This window comes from Accipiter gentilis, chromosome 29 (assembly GCF_929443795.1).
Source record: "Accipiter gentilis chromosome 29, bAccGen1.1, whole genome shotgun sequence".
Taxonomy (NCBI): domain Eukaryota; kingdom Metazoa; phylum Chordata; class Aves; order Accipitriformes; family Accipitridae; genus Astur; species Astur gentilis.
The window spans coordinates 3,935,277-3,955,839 of NC_064908.1; the positions used below are offsets into that span (position 1 = coordinate 3,935,277).

The 20,563-nt window shown below is 47.8% G+C and overlaps 2 protein-coding genes and 1 pseudogene across 2 annotated transcripts in view; 1 reads left to right on the forward strand and 2 right to left on the reverse strand.

The window, feature by feature from the left end:
• SNRPE (small nuclear ribonucleoprotein polypeptide E) overlaps positions 1–12,416 on the reverse strand; it is a 302,587-nt gene extending 290,171 nt beyond the window's left edge. Inside the window, exon 1 of the mRNA XM_049831893.1 lies at positions 12,337–12,416. Within this exon, the coding sequence (XP_049687850.1) occupies positions 12,337–12,390 (54 nt within the window). The 5' untranslated portion in view covers positions 12,391–12,416. The remainder of the gene's footprint in view (positions 1–12,336) is intronic.
• LOC126051938 (zinc finger CCCH domain-containing protein 11A-like) overlaps positions 1–20,563 on the forward strand; it is a 67,342-nt pseudogene that overhangs the window by 43,436 nt on the left and 3,343 nt on the right.
• LOC126052340 (zinc finger CCCH domain-containing protein 11A-like) overlaps positions 1–20,563 on the reverse strand; it is a 95,777-nt gene that overhangs the window by 1,879 nt on the left and 73,335 nt on the right. Inside the window, exons 4-15 of the mRNA XM_049832889.1 lie at positions 9,632–9,835; positions 9,327–9,446; positions 8,577–8,700; positions 7,489–7,605; positions 6,877–6,950; positions 5,671–5,761; positions 5,386–5,451; positions 4,298–4,798; positions 3,565–3,638; positions 2,540–2,864; positions 2,062–2,231; positions 1,600–1,661 (exon numbers count right to left, since the gene is read on the reverse strand). Of these exons, the coding sequence (XP_049688846.1) occupies positions 1,600–1,661; positions 2,062–2,231; positions 2,540–2,864; positions 3,565–3,638; positions 4,298–4,798; positions 5,386–5,451; positions 5,671–5,761; positions 6,877–6,950; positions 7,489–7,605; positions 8,577–8,700; positions 9,327–9,446; positions 9,632–9,685 (1,778 nt within the window). The 5' untranslated portion in view covers positions 9,686–9,835. The remainder of the gene's footprint in view (positions 1–1,599; positions 1,662–2,061; positions 2,232–2,539; positions 2,865–3,564; positions 3,639–4,297; positions 4,799–5,385; positions 5,452–5,670; positions 5,762–6,876; positions 6,951–7,488; positions 7,606–8,576; positions 8,701–9,326; positions 9,447–9,631; positions 9,836–20,563) is intronic.

Here is a 20,563-nt window from a genome sequence, read left to right on the forward strand (position 1 = left end):
TACGGGCACAACAGGGAAAAATAAAATATTTACAGAAACCATGGCATACACCAAACACCGTGTACATGGACAGAGCCTAGGCTGGGGACAGTGAAGGCTGACGACAGAGCAGGAGGAGGGAAGAGCGAGGGGGAAGCCTTCCTCGCCGGGCTCTTGCGCGCTCTTCCTCTCTCCCAAAGTCCACAACTGACCGACCCATGCTGGCAGAAGGTTCAGAGGGAGAAAGTCCTTCGGCAGGATAAAGCGTCAGCAGCTTGGGGCTGGGTGACCCTTCTGGAGCCGGAACAGCAGTTTGCTCAGTTTTGGTTTCAGACCTTTCCTCTAGGAACAAAGACAGCACAGTGGACTATCAAAGCACGCAAGTGTTTTCTTCCAAAGAGAAAGTATTGACAATCCACTCCGACAACCGATTTTTCCTCTGCCAGCAGCAAGTGCCTGAGGGCTGCCCCACCTTCACAAATCCTCGTAGGAAGACACACAAGTTCATCAAAAGTTTAAGAAAATGATTCAGAAGGTAGCTGCTAAGAAAAATGATCCCTGGTGGCAGGGTACACAATAGACCCCAGTCTCAGCTGTCTTCTGCAGGGTCACAAATTCACACTACATGTCTGACCAGCAGGGAATCTTAAGACAACTGCGTGCAGATACTCCCAATGTCTACCAGTTCACCTGTGCTTTAAGACTCCTTGCAAAGCCTCAGCTAGAAAAAGAATCACCTCTGGGTATCCAACAAAAGAATCAGTTTCCATTTATTTCTTTCTTTATTTTCAGCCATCAATCAGTTCACCAATTTCCATGAAAAAGTCATCCTCATCATTATCTGGGTACACGTCAATTATCTCTTCTAGTTTGCCTCCTGAGATCTCCCAAAGAAACTTCTGAAAGTCGTCTTCTACAGAGAAGGGGGCTTCCCAGGCCCCTGTGGAGCTCAACCGGCGTTTCTTTACAGCCACTCCTGAGGACGCTGAGGTTGAGCTTGAGACCTCTGACGGTGCCACAGAGTCTGCCGGGCTTCCAGGATGCAGTTCAGGACTGGGAAGAACAAGAAAGAGAGCAAATCAGTGTATGACATTCCTTAAGCAGAGAGATGTTTTCTGCAAACCAGCTCTTAAAATGGTAGTTAATCCTTCCTACCCCTCAGCCTTACGCAGGGATTGTTATTCAATTAACCTGGGGCTGCTTCTAGAGTCCAACGTATCAGCAGGTACATTTTGCAGTTTGGGGATTTATCCGCGAAGACACAGCATCTGGGGTCTGGCAAAGAAGGTTCCATTTTTGTTGCCAGAGACACTTTGCCACCTTTACTAATTTGACTGCAAAAGGGTGACCAATTCAACCTCCGCAGGCATTCAGAAAACCCAAGAAGCCGCTGAAAAGCTGTACCAACTTGCAGCATTTTCAGACAAGGATCTAGATAAGCAGTCCAGCCAGCTCCTAGAAACTTATTATTTCAGACGAGTTTTTCCTCTGCTGGATTTTGGCATGAATTATCTCAAAACTCTCATTTTTCCACGTGTGAAAAAAAAGACCAACAACCTTCGTTTCACGTGAAAGGCACACTGATGAAGCGAAAGAACAAGTTGTGGTTGTTACCTGGTTTGGGGTTTTCCTCTCCCGCCTATGGAGAAGAGGCTGCCCTCTGGCAAAGCCGGAACAAGGGCCTAGGAAGAAGCAAGATGGTTTTTATGATACACAGGTCAAAGACTGCTTTGCAGATTCTTCCTCCGCTGCTTCTCCTCTGGCAGTGCTGAGCCTTAACCAAAATACAGAGCCAGGGCACACCTGAAGAAAAGTTAGCATTCCCTTAACGTTTACTAACGACCTTGGGTCTTCTTAAAGAACGCAGCAATTAAGGGACATGGCAGAGCATTATGTAAACACTGCCATTCACCTCGTAAAGAGCAGAAAGGTACTACGAGCGTCCTGTCGACCACTTTTGGATTTAAAAGTGAACGGAGACCCGTAGAACATTTCAGTCTTCCATCTTTTCTCCAAGAGGAGGCTACAACTTGGGCATAAATTTTACTAGGGACCCACTACTGCCTCAGCCGCTCTCCTTACCACAGCTGCTTTTTTAGCTGAAGGCTCCTTTGTATCGCCACCAGTGGCACTCAGTGGCTTCACAGCCGCCACGGCAGACGGATGACTCTCGGCTGCCTTACGTTTCAGTGGCTGCTTTGTGGGAGAGGTGGCTTTCCCATCCAAAGGCTTCAGGCACACCTTCGGTTTGGCTAGAGTAAAAGGAAGAGAGAACTGATACAGTCTTGCTCTGCCTCAGGAAAAAAAAAACAACAAACAGGTTCTCTTAACAGCACCACAACCCTTCTAGTTAATTGTATTTAGCCAGCACAAGTACACTGCCATTTCCCAGATTCTCAGCAGTATTTTCCACAACGTAAACTCTGTTTACCAACAAGCCATAAGAAGGTGCAAAGAAATTACAAAAAGGAGCCAGAGTTACAACGTGAAAATTGTCACCCTCTGCCTTTCTTTCAAAGCATGACCTAAAGTAACTCTTTAACATACAGTCAACACTTACTTTCAGCTTTCCATTCCAGAAGTTGGGCTGCCCCTTTCCCTGGTGATACGGCAGCACCCTTTCCGGGGCTTTCAACCCCATCTCCTGGAGATTTCACCCATATCCTCTTTGGAAGCTGATAAGCTGACCCTGAAACCACACTGGATTCAGGACTCCCTGATGCTGGAGTTCTATCCTTGATTGCCTGTTCAGTAGGAGACAGCACAGCAGCTGCTTCCTTCTGAAGCTTCTCTTCTTGGCGTTGCTTCAGTTGCCGCTTCTCCCACATTATCTCTTCAAGGCTCTTCACTTGAACTTTAGAATTAGTTGCACTCTGATCAGAGGGCTACAGGGAAACAATAGAAGAGGACTAAGAGGACAAAAATCTATGGAGATTTCATTAAGAAAATCTCAGTAGCAATCCCTCTGAAACAGCTCCATGTGGAACAGAGCATGTTAATACCATTCAGACCTGACATTTTTCCCCATAAAACATTCCCTGTGACAAGATCCATGCTTTGCTATGGAAATAGTTTCAAAAGCCTACACTTCCCAACACAGCAAGTTTCTTCAATAGAGCAGAAGACTCTAGCTGTAATCTATTACATTCTTTTTCAGCAACAGGAAGCCATACAAGCTCCCCCAAGACAGCATTCCCTGACAGACTCATTTCCTCTAATACAAACCTCTAGCCTTTTCTATTAAAGTTCTTAGCCCAGGATTTTAAGATCTCCTTCTTCCAGTCTCACAGATAAAGTCACGGAGACGAAAAACATTAACCTTGCAGATTTTATCTGGTGCTAATAGGGTTTCTTATTCACTGTCAGGTATAATAAGATTAATTCAAAGCTTGGGGTTTAACACATTGTCTGGAAATCCTATTCAAAGGAGTGACAGGACTTGCGACAGCACTGCAGCGCTTACCAAATGCAGAAAGGTAGGAACACACTCAAACTGGGAGCATGCAGCCAGTTACAAACAAAACATAACAAAATGTATCCAAAACTGTATGAATAGATAGATGTATGTCTTCACAAAGGACTCACCTCTGCAGGTGCAGAGACAGCTTTGGGAAAAGGCTTGCTCAATTCCACTATCTTCTTTTCTTCTCTTCCAGGTGCTTCAAAACAAGAAAAAAAAAAAAAACAACAACAAAAAAATCATCATTTTGTCAACAGCAGAAATAAAGAATCCTGGCTACCTCTGTTTCCTTGTTCTGTTTATTTCCTCACGTCTAATAATGGGACAGAGGGAAAGGCTACAGTAAGCAATCCCTGCACCGTTCGAGCTCTCCTTCCCTCAATCGCACTATTCTCTTTTTAGGTGGCTTATATAATCTTAACGATAGCTTTAGTGCTCTGCCAATTTTGACAAAAACTGGCCCTCACATTAAGAAGTTGATACATGCTTTGCAAACATAGATACATCAATAACTGCATCAAACAACACATATGCCAAAGAGGAAGGTAAGCCTGGATTCAGCCCAGGGAAGATCCCATACCACAAGCGGATGGCAGAAAAAACAGAAGCAAGAAACTAGGCTACAAAGCCCCTCAGTGGAAGAATTTTCCAGTGGGAAATACAGAAAGCTATCACGTGATTCATGGAAAATAATATGGTTGCATATTCTGGCACTGCCTTGCCTTCTGACTTTGCAGCCTTAAACTCTTCTACCCTCTACGATATGCAGAGGGAAAAAGCAAAGCAAAACCTGAGGAAACTGAATTTGCTTGACAGGGGAAGCGCTTCACCAGGGCAGGTATCAAATCACCTTATTACCTATTAGCTTTGTGATCCGTAACAACCTCCTCCCTGTTGGGGCAGGTTCAGGTTGTGCCGGTGGAGCTGGCACTTTTCCTCCACTCTGCTGCATCCGCAGAGCTTTCTCCCGCTTGATTTCTTCCAAGGTTTTAACACGCACTTCTCCTGCTGGCTTGGCTTTACCTGTAGGCTCTGCCGGGCGCACTTGGCTGGGCACAGACGGAGCAAGTATGCTCTGCTTCTTGGGTTCGCTCTCAACTTTTGTCTCGGTAGGAAACTCTTCTGTTTTTTGCTTCTTTCGTTCCAATCGCTTGTGGTTTTTTTCAGCCAGGGAGCCTGAGAAAGTTTTGACACGAACTGCAGGGGAAGGTCTTGCCCCCAAGCTGCGATCTTCTGTTTTACAACGTCCTTCAGTCTGGGGTTTCACTTGAGGTTCTCCTCGTCTCTGGTGAGCTCTCTCAAGTCGAATTTCCTCCAATGTTTTCACATGAATCTCTCCTGCCGGCTTAGCAGCCTTCTCTGTCATCATCATCAAAAAAAAAAAAAAAAAAAAAAAGAAAAAAAAGAGAAGCACCAACATTTAAGGAGAGAAAAGCAATAGTTAAAGTCTCCAAAATCTGTCACAGTACTAAGGAAAACTAGGTTTGCGTGATCCCAAGAAGGCATCTTAGGACAGCACCATTCTGCACGGTATTCTCCTCCTTTAAGCCACTTGTATTTTGAAAACTAGCGCTATCCGGTGAGAGTGGCAACACAAAAAGCATTAGTCTATTTTATTTTGTTACTTTCTCAGACCGTTGTCTCTCTGTTCGCATCTCAAACTCCTGCTCCTGGCAGTGCTTCTGTCCTACTTGTGCGTAAGCATACTGCAGCTTCTGACGGTTCACAGCAGTTTTCAAGCGGAAACTTTGATGAGGCACGAGTGGACAACACATCCCCTCGCCCCCCCCCCGCCCCCGAGGCAGATCTCTGACAGTGGCTAAACAGGACAGCTTCAGCACTCAAGCAAGAGGAATCAGGCAGGGTTTTTTAAATTCACTTTTAGGGCTGTATGAAAGCTCATGGAAAGACAAAAGGGGAAAGCATACTTAATAGCCAGTTCTTACCTGTCTCTGTACTGGTCTGTTCAGAGGGCAGTCCTAGCCTCTCCTTCAGAGACCTGGGGACTTGAACTACAAGAGAGAACAGAAAAAGTTCGGCAGGCTGCATAAATCTCCATTTGGTGTTCACATAAATCTCATTTTGCAATGAGAGCCATCACTTCACTGGGATTCAGAGCTACCTTGAGCCCTCAACCAACATGCACAAAGAACCACTAGAAGAAAGGACAAACAGCAAACCTAAACAGAACACCTGTCCATCAAATCCAGATGTCTGCTTAGTAGCCATACCTCTCTTTGGTGCTTTGTCAGCATTCTCCAGAACCTCTATCTTCTTCCCCAGCCTGTCAGCAAGCTTGCGCTTTAACGGAAGGACACTTTTACCAGCTTCAGAAAGAGAGGAAACAGGCAATACTTTAAGAACGTTTCTCTGGAGGCGGATTTTAGAACAGTCAGCCACAAACTTCCATGCTTCCGGGGATCTTTTCTTAGATTTGCCTTTCAGCTGCTAACCAAATTTGCCACTTCTGCCTGCCGTCAATACACGTCTCTGCCAAAATGTATTTTCCTCCGGCACGCAGCAAAAATACCCTTCAACATAGTCACGTTTAGATGAGGGCACCCGAACAACGCCTCACAAAAAGCTCTTCCTCTGGAGGCTTTCCGTTTTCCCATCCTCTCGCCAAGATTCAGTTGAATCACGGGCTCCTCCCCTAAGACAAAGACTAATCTAGCTCTTCACTGCACAGAAGCCAGTAGCCACTAAGAGCATTGTCCTTCTAGCCCACGTCCCGGCAAAAGGCACTCTTCTGGTAGCCAAACCACAGAAACGAGTGACTACGCGTAGTAGTAGTGCCACACGGTTTTTGCCTTTCAAAGGAATTTGTGCAGATCTGAACACCACCACTTATACACAGACTCGTATCACGCTACTGTCCGCAAGAGCCACCGTCAGCCTGGTCAACGCTTCAAAAATTGGCTACTTGTATAATACCATCTTCTATAGGTCTGCCCTTGCATTACTGCCCGGTTTTCCCAGTTATCCCCTTATTTGCATACTGACACTCGTATTGACATTAGCCTCTCTCTCTGCTGCTACTGCACTTCACCCAACCGCTACTTCCGCCACGTGCTGTCGACACATTAGCTCATTCACAAATCTCACTCAACTTCAGGAACATGAGAGTCCAATTAAGCACACTGGAGGGTCTGTAAGGTGGTGTAATACATGATGAGCTACGGCTTAATGTCAGGCTGATAAAAACCCCTTCTGGACCTTTTACTGCAACACAACAAACTGAGCACCTACAAATGCCAAATATTTGCAATCAAACCAGGGCCTGGAAGCCTAAAAGCATGGTTTCCATTAGAAAAGGCAGCACCAGCAGGCTAACGTGTCTGAATTATCTTAATTATTACTTAACCTTTTGGTTAAGGAGCCATGAAATGGAAACAATAGTAGTCACTACAAGTAGGGGATATTAACTCACCACCTTGGCTTTTTGTTTTTTCCTTTAGTTTCTCCAATTTGATTTCTTCAAGTGTTTTTATTCCAAAATTTAAATTGTCCTCTGAAAACAGAAAATCATTAATGAAGCTGAGGCCTAAAGGCACATGTTGAAGAGCACACATCCTCAAGCTTCTGACAGCTCAGAACCCTTCCAAAGTCTTCCAAATAAACCCTCTCAACACTCCCCACCAGGACAAAAAGCCATAGAACGGATGGGTATTTTGGTAAGCGATTGGCACCCTTCTTCACCCCTCCTCCCACCCTACAGAGTAAAACCTGCAGTTTTAAGCGTTTCAATCCATTTACACAATGTTAGATTCCTCTGTCATTACACATGGCTTCCCACAGTGTTTGAAAGGACACATTTGCAGGCATTTCAACTCCACGCTGTGGCTCTCTTTTGTTTTACAAAAGTCTACAAGGAGGAGTTGACCTGTCTGACCCAAGGGACACACGACAGTATTAGACAGGAATGAGCTCGTGGAAATAACTGACTCCATCCAGCTACCCGATGTTCTACTGTAGATTTAGAACATATCACTTTGGAGTTCATCGTCAAGTTCTCCTTCCAAGCCATCCTACTACAGCTGCTAGAATACCTTGCTTTGTATCAGCCCTGCGTTTCCCAGTGGAAATTATCCGCGATCCACTATGGGCTTGTGTTGCTGGTTGCTGGACAGGTGTTTTAGTTTCACCTCCTTCTTCAGAAAGCTGCTCTGAAAGTCCAAAATAAAACCTCTTCAGTTATGGAGCAGGGATTATACAAGGCGTTTCATGTTCATGTAGCTCGTACAACGACGTTTCAGTCCACGGTTCATATTCTGTTCGTATTCTTAACTACAAGCAACTGTGCGGGAGGTGTTTTTTAAACAGCTGCATTGACTTGACAGGCTCATATAAGCGAGAGCTATACCGGGGAAAAAAATATTTAAGACTCCGGACTCTCGTCCGTAGCTTTAAACACGACACAGTTCAGGCACTCTGTGAAGTTATACATTCACCTCCAGTAGAAATGCCTTCAGTAAGCAAAAAGTACCCATCTTCATCGTCATCTGCAGCACTGATTACAACTGGCTGGAGGATGTGTAGGACTTGGGACCTTTTCAGAGCTTTCCACTTTCATCACCCCCCTCAGCTGCGGAGTGGGACTTGACTGGACAGAAAGTTTGTTTTGCTGCAGTGACGCCTGAGCCATTTTCACATCATCTTCTGCAGGCTCAGGTGGACTTGGAAGCGTAGCTAGAGGAAGACGAGGACCATCTCTCATTTGGCCATGTAAAACTGTCACCCCAACCTTGCACTCACTGTCTAGATACGGTAGATAAGGTAGACAACCCACCTGGCTGCTGAATTCAGAGTTTCCTATTCCCCACCCCTACGAACACACTAGGAACAACGGCTTCCCTTCACACACTCATCTCACCACCCTACCCTCCAGAAAGGATGAAATGAAGGGAAAGCCACCTGAAGTGCAAAGATCACACAAAGCACAGAGAAGCTGAGCATGAAAGAAAAAATTAAACACCAGAATTACAGTCCGTTTAGCTGAGAGCCTGTGACTGCACACTTCTCCCTACACTCATCAGTGAGCAGTTACTTGATGCCTTCTACGGCATTGTACCCACTCCGAAGTAATATTCAGAATTAATTCTTTCATGCTTAAAGGAAAAGGGCCCAAGAAACTCACTTTTGCTTGGCGGGAAGAAGCGCCCATCAACATAGCATCCTTTCGTGTGACGGAATGCGCAGTTGGATTTCTCACAGCCAGCTGATTGATCCTCCCAGTAGCAAGGAATCTCACTGCGCTTTTTCTGAAGACAGAAAGAAAGAAAAGCTCGTGGTAACACTCGCCTTAGGCTTGCTAAGAGACATAGTTACACGTCATGCCAGAGACAGGGCTATTGCCGTGCAGTGCGGAAACATCATTCCCAAGGGCAGTCTATCACTGAAAGCATTTCAGGGCAGATCGACAAAACTTGCGTAAGCTGTAACTACTACATATTATCTAGCTTTCCTGTCGTTCCGTTGGAGAAGTCGCGGGCTCGCACACATCAGTTCAGGGTGGGTTAAACTAAGACAATGTGCAAAATACTGGGATTATTCAGAGGGGGAAAATGCCTTGAATTGCCTAGCTTGAATCTATCTCAAGTTCTCTTTCAGAGCCTTATTTCCTTCCCATCTTCTCCCTCCCCGCCCTGTGCTACCCCAAGACGTCAGAACAACGCCAGCACCTAATACAAAAATGTCTTGCTGAGGTATACCTCAGAAATTGATTTTTCTTCCCCCAACTTCCTCCCACCCCCCTCCAAGTAACAGAAACCAGTATCATTTGAAAGCAAGTAAATCTAGCACGTACAAGCACATTCAGTCTGCCGACAGCAAGGAAAAATGCTTTCAGGGATTTAGTTGGAGAACACATCTTTAGGCAAACACTCACATCGACTTCCATGTGTCTCAATCTGCAGGTAGGCTTGAAACAGCGACCCTCCTGCCACCGCCTGCACACTCTCTCACTTCCCAGAGCAGCCGCACAGTGGCGGAAGGAACAGCTGTCTCCCTGTAACCAAAAGGAAACCCACAAAGAGGAAATTAAAAGAGTACAGCCTCAAAAATTATCCATGCTAGTAGAACTGGAAGCAGAATCTAACTGCTTCTTAAGTTAACAGACATCTGGATGTCTCCGCCCCCTCCTCTCCTAAAAACTCAACAAGAAACCCCAAAGCAAAAGCAGCCCAAACATACCTTGTCACAGGTGGAATAGAAATAGAAGTAGCAGTCGTCCCCTTGCTTGGACATAATCGACACCGTCTGAGAACGAGCTCAGGTTCGAAGGGTTCGCTCTCAGCAGGGACTTCCTCCAGTCCTCGTAAGAGCTGCCTTCGCTCTTTCTTGGACGGAAAGTCTCCTGATGGCTCGATCAGTCAAATCGTCTTTTTCAAAGTAACCCTAAAGAAAGGTATCAGTAAGTGAAAAAGGAGAAACAGCCCTACTCCCCAGTCTAACCTTTTTTGTTGCACCCCAGCTAACGCACGAGAGGAGTATTATTGCCCCTACCTGTGGGTTATAAAGCACAAAGTATTTCACTTGGGCAGTCTCTCTTGCTGCTCTGCTTTGTGCCTTTAATCGCTTACAAAAATATTAAAGATGCTTAACGCCCCCCCTGTTGATTAGGACAGCCAGATCACAAGGAAGGCAGAGCCCCAGGAACTACGTGTTCTCATCCCCCTTGTCAATCCGTCAGCCTTACCCCAGACGCAGACAGCTGCTGATGATTTACCTGCTGGTCACCGCACTCCACTAGCCTGACAGCGCCCTCGGTGTCACAAGTTACACAGAGAATGCTGCACTATGATGCGTATGCAAACCACCCATCATGTCGTCTGAAGCGCAGGACAAGCTCTTGCTAACACATCTCATTCTCTGGATGAGAATCTGAAGCCAAGTTGTCCACAGCTGAAGCAGAATAGCCAGAATTTCCACTCCTTACAGTTGTTTCAGTCAACTCTACCTGTTAAATACTGTCTAAACTTGGACTGGGGGCATGTGCCGAGCCTGGTGGTTACAACACTCAAGACCTTCTCTGAGCAACAACCGCAAGGTTGCCAGGCATGAAAGCAAAGCTTAAAGCAGACAACTATCTCAGCCTCCTCTCCCCTGAGTCGGGGTCAGCTTTCCTCGTGATCTGAGAGTCACAGCCCTCACTTACCACAGCCACAGGGCACAGCCGCCCCTTGCTGGCTGGACCACCTCTACTTGAAGATGTGCCACTTCAGGGACCTGAATTAGGACATCCTATCTTAAAATGAGAGGCAAACCAATCTGTTCAAGCCTATCTGTTCAAGTCTATCTGTTCTGCCTGATCAGCTGAATCACTGATCATTCCTGTGCTTGCTGTTTCAACAGCACTCTGTCCCCTCCAAGAGCCCACACGTCACTTAGCAGAGGCTGCTATTTATCCTCGCCAGCAGACTGCAAATATCAAATACCGCCACTCAGATGGTTACCTGCTTTGACTCAGAGATGACACAGCAAGTGTCAGAATTGTTCAGGGCCACCCGTGTTAGACGTAGCTGGCAGGAATTTGACTGGACCCCTCCAGCCACCCGGGCTGCAGAAAAAGTGCAGCGCAGCCCATCCGTTGTTACACACATTTGAAAGAAAAAGATTCGTCTCAGGCAGAGGCAAATTCATTCTCCTTCACGTTCAACAAAACCACCAGCTCAAGAAACAGCAGGAACCGAGACCTAGCCCGTATCCGCTCACTGTACTCCAAACTCAACCCTCTTCACACCTTTCATGCTTTAAAGCCTTGCTACGGGGAAGGCTCACGCAGCCCGGTTTCAGGCATCGCTCGGCTTACACAGACATACTGACATACCCAGCTGTTTCCTTGATTTTGGTTTGGAGTGAATTTCCTCTGCGTCGTCCGGCACCAAGTTCACACATTCATCAAAGCCCTAAAAATCAGCAACAAAAGCCGCCGCTGAGCTACGTGCCCTGCTCTAAACTTCAGCAACAACGACACAAACTATCGTGAGCTGTGCTGACATGGGCTGGACAATTAAGACTATTAATTGGAGAGGCACCCCCCACGCTAGTTTTTCCTGACAGGAAGAAACAGTCTTATAAATTTGAAGAGCAACCCACAAAACACCCAATCCAAAGAGATCCTGATACTCACAGTGATGCAGCCTTCTATCCGCATGTTCACTTGCTCATAAAGCCACACCTGGATCCTGGACCTCTGCAAAACGATGGAGGGGGAGAGCACAACAGGAACATAAACACTCCACACAATTTTGTCCTCTCCTGTGCATTAAGAACTCCTTGCTGCCGATACCTTTGTAACACTCGAGGCAGTAACTCTTACACATGGTTTCAGTTATGTCTTCAGTAATTTTTAAGGTGGTAGACTATTTTGGAAATCCTCTCTGCCTTCACTGGAAACACGCAACAGCACAGGTTTTAAGACTGTCACGGAAAACATCCCTGCACACCTGACTGCAAGAGCAAACGTCTCTTACAAAGGTAACTCCTTAAGGTGAGAAGGGAAAATGCCCAACTCGGAACTAGCTGTTCTTCTCACGGATCGCAACGACAGCAAGTTCTTCAGTTCAAGCGAGACCGGCTCCAAAATCCCCATCCTGAATTCGGAAAGACCCATCCGGCGTGCCGCCCCGCTCCCCACACGGCTCGAAGGGCCCTGCGCAAGAAGCACCGGGACGTTCCTCGCACACGGGGCCGAAGCCGCGGCAGCCCGGCGGTACTCACGTTCTGCAGGTAGCGGAAGATGAGGTTCTGGAGCGGAGCGTTAAGGACGCAGCACGGCAACGAGTCCTCGGCAACACGGCCCTTCGGTGCCTCCCGGCCGCACTCAGCAGCTCCTGCCCGCCTAGCCCAGGCCCCCGCCCCCGCCAGACCGCCCCCCCCCGCCACAGGAAGGATACGATGGGCTGCACCATCACCTTCTGCACCTTCTGGCCCTGCCCGCGGTACGCCATGGCTATGGCTGCTGCTGCCGCCGCCGCCACCGGAAGCCACGAAGCAGGGCGGGAGCGCGCAAGGAGCCCTGGGATGCTGGCGGACCAGGCCGCTCGAGGCGGCTGGGAGGACCCGCGTCTCTACTGCTCCGCGGCGGGGTGGCGAGCAGCGGGGAGCCCCCCCGGGACCCTCTGTCGTCGTCCCCCCCCCCCCGCCTCCATCGTCTACCGGCGATCAGGGCAGGTCCCAGAGGACTGGAGGCTTGCCAATGTGACTCCCATTTATAAAAAGGGTCAGAGGGGGAATCCGGGGAACCACGGGCCTGTCAGCCTGACCCCGCTACTGGGGAAGATTATGGCACGGTTTGTCATGAGGGCGCTCACATGGCAAGTCCAGGACAAGCAGGGGATCGGGCCTGGTCAGCATGGCTTTACGAAAGGCAGGTCCTGCTTGACCAACCTGATCTCCTTCTTTGAGCAGGTGACCCGCCTAGTGGATGAGGGAAAGGCTGTGGATGTTACCTACCTTGACTTCAGCAAGGCCGTTGACACTGTCTCTCACGGCACACTCCTTGAGAAGCTGGCGTCTCATGGCTTGGACAAGTGTACTCTTCACTGGGTGAAAAACTGGCCGGATGGACGAGCACAATGGGTTGTGGTGACTGGGGTGAAATCCAGCTGGGGGCTGGTCACAAGTGGTATTCCCCAGGGCTCAGTATTGTTGCCAGTTCTGTTTAATATCTTCATCAACGATTTGGACGAGGGGATCGAGTGCACCCTCAGCAAGTTTGCAGATGACACCCAGTTGGGAGGCAGGGTCGATCTGCTTGAGGGTAGGGATCTGGGCAGGCTAGGTCGATGGGCCAAGGCCAATCGTATGAAGTTCAACAAGGCCGAGGGCCGGGTCCTGCGCTTCAGTCACAGCGACCCCATGCAGCGCTACGGGCTTGGGGAAGAGTGGCTGGAAAGCTGCCCGGCAGAGAAAGACCTGGGGATGCTGGTTGAAGCCATCTGAATATGAGCCAGCAGTGTGCCCAGGTGGCCAAGAAGGCCAACGGCGTGCTGGCCTGTATCAGAAATAGTGTGGCCGGCAGAAGCAGGGAGGTGGTTGTTCCCCTGTACTCGGCACTGGTGAGGCCGCACCTCGACTACTTGGTTCAGAGCTGGGGCTTTTTAGTCTGGAGAAGAGGAGGCTGAGGGGAGACCTTATCGCTCTCTATAACTGCCTGAAGTGGGGGGTGTAGTGAGGGGGTGCTGGTCTCTTCTGTCAGGTGGCTGGAGGTGGGATGAGAGGAAATGGCCTCAAGTTGAGGCAAGGGAGATTGAAGTTGGATATTAGGAAAAAAATGCTTTACTGACAGGGTTGCAAGACAATGGAATAGGCTGCCCAGGGAAGTGGTTGAGTCACCATCCTGGAGGTATTCAAAAAGCACGTAGACGGGGTACTCCAGAACATGGGTTACTGTGCATGGATGATGGTTGGACTTAATGATCTTGAAGGACAATTTAAATTTTGGAATAAAAGCACTTGAAGAAATCAAATTGGAGAAACTAAAGGAAAAAACAAAAAGCCAAGGTGGTGAGTTAATATCCCCTACTTGTAGTGACTACTATTGTTTCCATTTCATGGCTCCTCAACCAAAAGGTTAAGTAATAATTAGGATAATTCAGACACGTTAGCCTGCTGGTGCTGCCTTTTCTAATGGAAACCATGCTTTTAGGCTTCCAGGCCCTGGTTTGATTGCAAATATTTGGCATTTGTAGGTGCTCAGTTTGTTGTGTTGCAGTAAAAGGTCCAGAAGGGGTTTTTATCAGCCTGACATTAAGCCGTAGCTCATCATGTATTACACCACCTTACAGACCCTCCAATGTGCTTAATTGGACTCTCATGTTCCTGAAGTTGAGTGAGATTTGTGAATGAGCTAATGTGTCGACAGCACGTGGCGGAAGTAGCGGTTGGGTGAAGTGCAGTAGCAGCAGAGAGAGAGGCTAATGTCAATACGAGTGTCAGTATGCAAATAAGGGGATAACTGGGAAAACCGGGCAGTAATGCAAGGGCAGACCTATAGAAGATGGTATTATACAAGTAGCCAATTTTTGAAGCGTTGACCAGGCTGACGGTGGCTCTTGCGGACAGTAGCGTGATACGAGTCTGTGTATAAGTGGTGGTGTTCAGATCTGCACAAATTCCTTTGAAAGGCAAAAACCGTGGGGCACTACTACTACGCGTAGTCACTCGTTTCTGTGGTTTGGCTACCAGAAGAGTGCCTTTTGCCGGGACGTGGGCTAGAAGGACAATGCTCTTAGTGGCTACTGGCTTCTGTGCAGTGAAGAGATTAGTTTTTGTTTTACGGGGGGAGCCTGTGATTCAACTGAATCTTGGCGAGAGGATGGGAAAACGGAAAGCCTCCAGAGGAAGAGCTTTTTGTGAGGTGTTCTTTGGGTGCCCTCATCTAAACGTGACTATGTTGAAGGGTATTTTTGCTGCGTGCCAGAGGAAAATACATTTTGGCAGAGATGTGTATTGACGGCAGGCAGAAGTGGCAAATTTGGTTAGCAGCTGAAAGGCAAATCTAAGAAAAGATCCCCGGAAGCATGGAAGTTTGTGGCTGACTGTTCTAAATTCTGCCTCCAGAGAAACGTTCTTAAAGTATTGCTTGTTTCCTCTCTTTCTGAAGCTGGTAAAAGTGTCCTTACGCTAAAGCGCAAGCTTGCTGACAGGCTGGGGAAGAAGACAGAGGTTCTGGAGAATGCTGACAAAGCACCAAAGAGAGGTACAGCTACTAAGCAGACATGGGGATTTGATGCACAGATTTTCTGTTTAGGTTTGCTGTTTGTCCTTTCTTCTAGTGGTTCTTTGTGCGTGTTGGTTGTGGGCTCAAGGTAGCTCTGAATCCCAGTGACGTGACGGCTCTCATTTCGAAACGTGAACAGCAAATGGAGATTTATGCAGCCTGCCGAACTTTTTCTGTTCTCTCTTGTAGTTCAAGTCCCCAGGTCTCTGAAGGAGAGGCTAGGACTGCCCTCTGAACAGAGCCGTACAGAGACAGGTACGAACTGGCTATTAAGTATGCTTTCCCCTTTTGTCTTTCCATGAGCTTTCATACAGCCCTAAAAGTGAATTTAAAAAACCCTGCCTGATTCCTCTTGCTCGAGTGCTGAAGCTCGAGTGCTGTTTAGCTGCTGGCTAAATACACTTAACTAGAAGGACTGTGGCGCTGTTAAGAGAACCTGTTTGTTTGTTGGTTTTTTTTTTCCTGAGGCAGAGCAAGACGGTATCAATTCTCTCTTCCTTTTACTCTAGCCAAACCAAAGGGGTGCCTGAAGCCTTTGGATGGGAAAGCCACCTTCCCCAGAAAGCAGCCACTGAAACGTAAGGCAGCCGAGAGTCATCCGTCTGCCGTGGCGGCTGTGAAGCCACTGAGTGCCACTGGTGGCGACGGGAAGGAGCCTTCAGCTAAAAAAGCGGCTGTGGTAAGGAGAGCGGCTGAGGCAGTAGTGGGTCCCTAGTAAAATTTATGCCCAAGTTGTAGCCTCCTCTTGGAGAAAAGATGGAAGACTGAAATGTTCTACGGGTCTCCGTTCCCTTTTAAATCCAAAAGTGGTCGACAGGACGCTCGTAGTACCTTTCTGCTCTTTACGAGGTGAATGGCAGTGTTTACATAATGCTCTGCCATGTCCCTTAATTGCTGCGTTCTTTAAGAAGACCCAAGGTCGTTAGTAAACGTTAAGGGAATGCTAACTTTTCTTCAGGTGTGCCCTGGCTCTGTATTTTGGTTAAGGCTCAGCACTGCCAGAGGAGAAGCAGCGGAGGAAGAATCTGCAAAGCAGTCTTTGACCTGTGTATCATAAAAACCATCTTGCTTCTTCCTAGGCCCTTGTTCCGGCTTTGCCAGAGGGCAGCCTCTTCTCCATAGGCGGGAGAGGAAAACCCCAAACCAGGTAACAACCACAACTTGTTCTTTCGCTTCATCAGTGTGCCTTTCACGTGAAACGAAGGTTGTTGGTCTTTTTTTTCACACGTGGAAAAATGAGAGTTTTGAGATAATTCATGCCAAAATCCAGCAGAGGAAAAACTCGTCTGAAATAATAAGTTTCTAGGAGCTGGCTGGACTGCTTATCTAGATCCTTGTCTGAAAATGCTGCAAGTTGGTACAGCTTTTCAGTGGCTTCTTGGGTTTTCTGAACGCCTGCGGAGGTTGACTTGGTCACCCTTTTGCAGTCAAATTAGTAAAGGTGGCAAAGTGCCTGTGGCGACAAAAACGGAACCTTCTTTGCCAGACCCCAGATGCTGTGTCTTCGCGGATAAATCCCCAAACTGCAAAATGTACCTGCTGATACATTGGACTCTAGAAGCAGCCCCAGGTTAATTGAATAACAATCCCTGCGTAAGGCTGAGGGGTAGGAGGGATTAACTACCATTTTAAGAGCTGGTTTGCAGAAAACATCTCTCTGCTTAAGGAATGTCATACACTGATTTGCTCTCTTTCTTGTTCTTCCCAGTCCTGAACTGCATCCTGGAAGCCCGGCAGACTCTGTGGCACCGTCAGAGGTCTCAAGCTCGACCTCAGCTTCCTCAGGAGTAGCAGTAAAGACAGAGGGGTTGAGCTCCACAGGGGCCTGGGAAGCCCCCTTCTCTGTAGAAGACGACTTTGAGCAGTTTCTTTGGGAGATCTCAGGAGGCAAACTGGAAGAGATAATTGACCCGGACCCAGAGAAGGATGAGGATGAGCTCCTCATGGAGCTTGCTGAAATGCTGGACACCTGAAGCGCATAGTCTTAAGGCTTAAAATAAAGAAAGAAATAAATGGAAACTGATTCTTTTGTTGGATACCCAGAGGTGATTCTTTTTCTAGCTGAGGCTTTGCAAGGAGTCTTAAAGCACAGGTGAACTGGTAGACATTGGGAGTACCTGCACGCAGTTGTCCTGAACTTCCCTGCTGGTCAGACATGCGGTCTGAATTTGTGACCCTGCAGAAGACAGCTGAGACTGGGGTCTATTGTGTACCCTGCCACCAGGGATCGTTTTCCCTAGCAGCTACCTTTTGAATCATTTTCTTAAAGTTTTGAAGAACTTGAGTCTCTTCCTACGAGGATTTGTGAAGGTGGGGCGGCCCTCAGGCATTTGCTGCTGGCAGAGGAAAAATCGGTTGTCGGAGTGGATTGTCAATACTTTCTCTTTGGAAGAAAACACTTGCGTGCTTTGATAGTCCACTGTGCTGTCTTTGTTCCTAGAGGAAAGGTCTGAAACCAAAACTGAGCAAACTGCTGTTCCGGCTCCAGAAGGGTCACCCAGCCCCAAGCTGCCGATGCTTTATCCTGCCAAAGGACTTTCTCCCGCTGGGAGCAAGCATGGAGTTTCTGCCAGCATGGGTCGGTCGGTCGGTCGGTCGCTCGTGGACTTTGGGAGAGAGGAAGAGCGCGCGAGAGCCCGGCGAGGAAGGCTTTCCCCTCGCTGCTTCCCTCCTCCTGCTCTGTTGTCAGCCTTCACTGTCCCCGGCCTAGGCTCTGTCCATGGAGACGAGGTTTGGTGTATGCCATGGTTTCTGTAAATATTTTATTTTTCGCTGTTATGCCCGTATTCTCCTGAAGGTCCTGTATTAAATGTAGCCTGGCCGCCTCCGCCTTTACCGGTAGTTGAGCTGTTCCCCATGACAGCAGTTAACAGCATTTTTACCAAACCCTGGCGCAGGAAAGGTGCAGGTGCGTGGTCTGTCTGTGGGGCGTCCTTAACGCTCCGCTCCAGAACCTCATCTTCCGCTACCTGCAGAACGTGAGTACCGCCGGGCTGCCGCGGCTTCGGCCCCGTGTGCGAGGAACGTCCTGGTGCTTCTTGCGCAGGGCCCTTCGAGCCGTGTGGGGAGCGGGGCGGCACACCGGACGGGTCTTTCCGAGCATGCGGCTAGAAGGCTGCATCACTGTGAGTCTCAGGATCTCTTTGGATTGGGTGTTTTGTTGGTTGTTCTTCAAATTTATAAAACTGTTTCTTCCTGTCAGGAAAAACTAGCGTGGGGGGGTGCCTCTCCAATTAATAGTCTTAATTGTCCAGCCCACGTCAGCACAGCTCACGATAGTTTGTGTCGTTGTTGCTGAAGTTTAGAGCAGGGCACGTAGCTCAGCGGCGGCTTTTGTTGCTGATTTTTAGGGCTTTGATGAATGTGTGAACTTGGTGCCGGACGACGCAGAGGAAATTCACTCCAAACCAAAATCAAGGAAACAGCTGGGTATGTCAGTATGTCTGTGTAAGCTGAGCGATGCCTGAAACCTGGCTGCGTGAGCCTTCCCCGTAGCAAGGCTTTAAAGCATGAAAGGGGTGAAGAGGGTTGAGTTTGGAGTACAGTGAGCGGATACGGGCTAGGTCTCGGTTCCTGCTGTTTCTTGAGCTGGTGGTTTTGTTGAACGTGAAGGAGAAAGAATCTGCCTCTGCCTGAGACGAGTCTTTGTCTTTCAAATGTGCGTAACAACGGATGGGCTGCGCTGCACTTTTTCTGCAGCCCGGGTGGCTGGAGGGGTCCAGTCAAACTCCTGCTCAGGAATATGGAAGGCGACAAGCGGAATGCTGAGCTGCTTGGACATTCAAAAGAGCTAGATCTGAGGGGATTTCTCTTGTTCCCCCCATGGTGGTGGATATAGTAAAGTTGCACTATACAGGTGTGTCTCACTTCCTAGGGAAAAGAAATGGCACCTTCTAGACCGTGAATTCCTCCTGATTTGTGTTGGAATGCCTCTGCTTGGCAAAGCAGTGGTCCTTACTTGCCTTCCATTTAGGAGTTGGCTTGTGCAAACTGCAGAAATCGTGCTTGAAATTTCATTTAATTATCAATGGCATCAGCAGCACATCCAGTAATTTCTAGGAGGAGATGCGTAGGAATCTGCAGGACACAACAGTCTGTTTTCGAAGGTGCTAAGGGTGAAAAGTGAATAGTCCCATCAATACTGAAGAAGGGAAGGAACCCTTGCACTTAACAACTGTTTTTCTTCCCTTTGACAAGCAGTCAAAACCCAATAACTAACATGAGAACCCACCTTGTCCTCTCTTTATTTCAGATTTGGGAAAATTCCCTGCCAGAAAAAAAAAAAAAACTCCTGGAAAATCCGCTAGTGTTTATGTGAGTAGAAGGTTCCAACCTTTTGCTATTAATTTGTAAGAACCATTTCATTCCGTTTTGTCCAAGAGAGTCAGAAATACTTGCACGGAAACGCGCAGCGTCTGAATGAAAGGGGTCAGAACCGCTTGAATTTGAGCTTTATCTGGTGTGGTTGCAGGTTTTATGGCATTTAGTATCTTTAAAAGGGTAAGAATCAAAGTATCTGACTTCGCATGAAGAAAACCTGCTTGTGGCTAAAGAAGATCAGTTTCAGCTCTGGAGGCACCAAAAAATCATCAGCTGTCGAACTGGACCTAAGCCATCTTTTCAAACCTTCCGTGATCTTGCTGCAATGCATGATGATGGATATATGGATTAGAGAAGAGCGTATGAAGGCAAACTTGTAGCATTGGCTCTGATGTAAAAAGAGAACAAATTCTTTCCTAAAAATCAAAGTCATCCCAAATTCTTGGTATCATGCAGCCATGCCACTTGCAAAGGAAGCATTTCCCTGCCTCTCAAAGCTTGCGGTATCCTCGATCTGCTGTCTCCCTGCTGTTAATTGATTGCAACTCCGCGTGTCCGATTAGGGCTGAGAGTTGCTCTCGCTACGGATATCGTGCAACATAGGCTGTGCACGCTCGCGTGTGTAGAAACGTTGATACTGTATGCGTGTAGGTAGGTATGCCTGTTTGTGTGCTGACCCCCAAATCCCTCGTGTTATAAAGCATCAGCCTTGAAGGCACATTCATCAAACCGTTACGTAGATCTTTTGGGTTTGCCGGTTCCCTCAAAATGAGAGACTTTCTATGCAGTCTGCTGTGGCAAATAGCCCCACATTCTAATTTTTACTCTCACTCTTGCTGACTTTATCATCACTCGCTCTTGGTGTGTGCATAAACAGGTATGTGTATGTATGTCCAGACAGTATTTAACAGGTAGAGTTGACTAAAACAACTGTAAGGAGTGGAAATTCTGGCTATTCTGCTTCAGCTGTGGACAACTTGGCTTCAGATTCTCATCCAGAGAATGAGATGTGTTAGCAAGAGCTTGTCCTGCGCTTCAGACGACATGATGGGTGGTTTGCATACGCATCATAGTGCAGC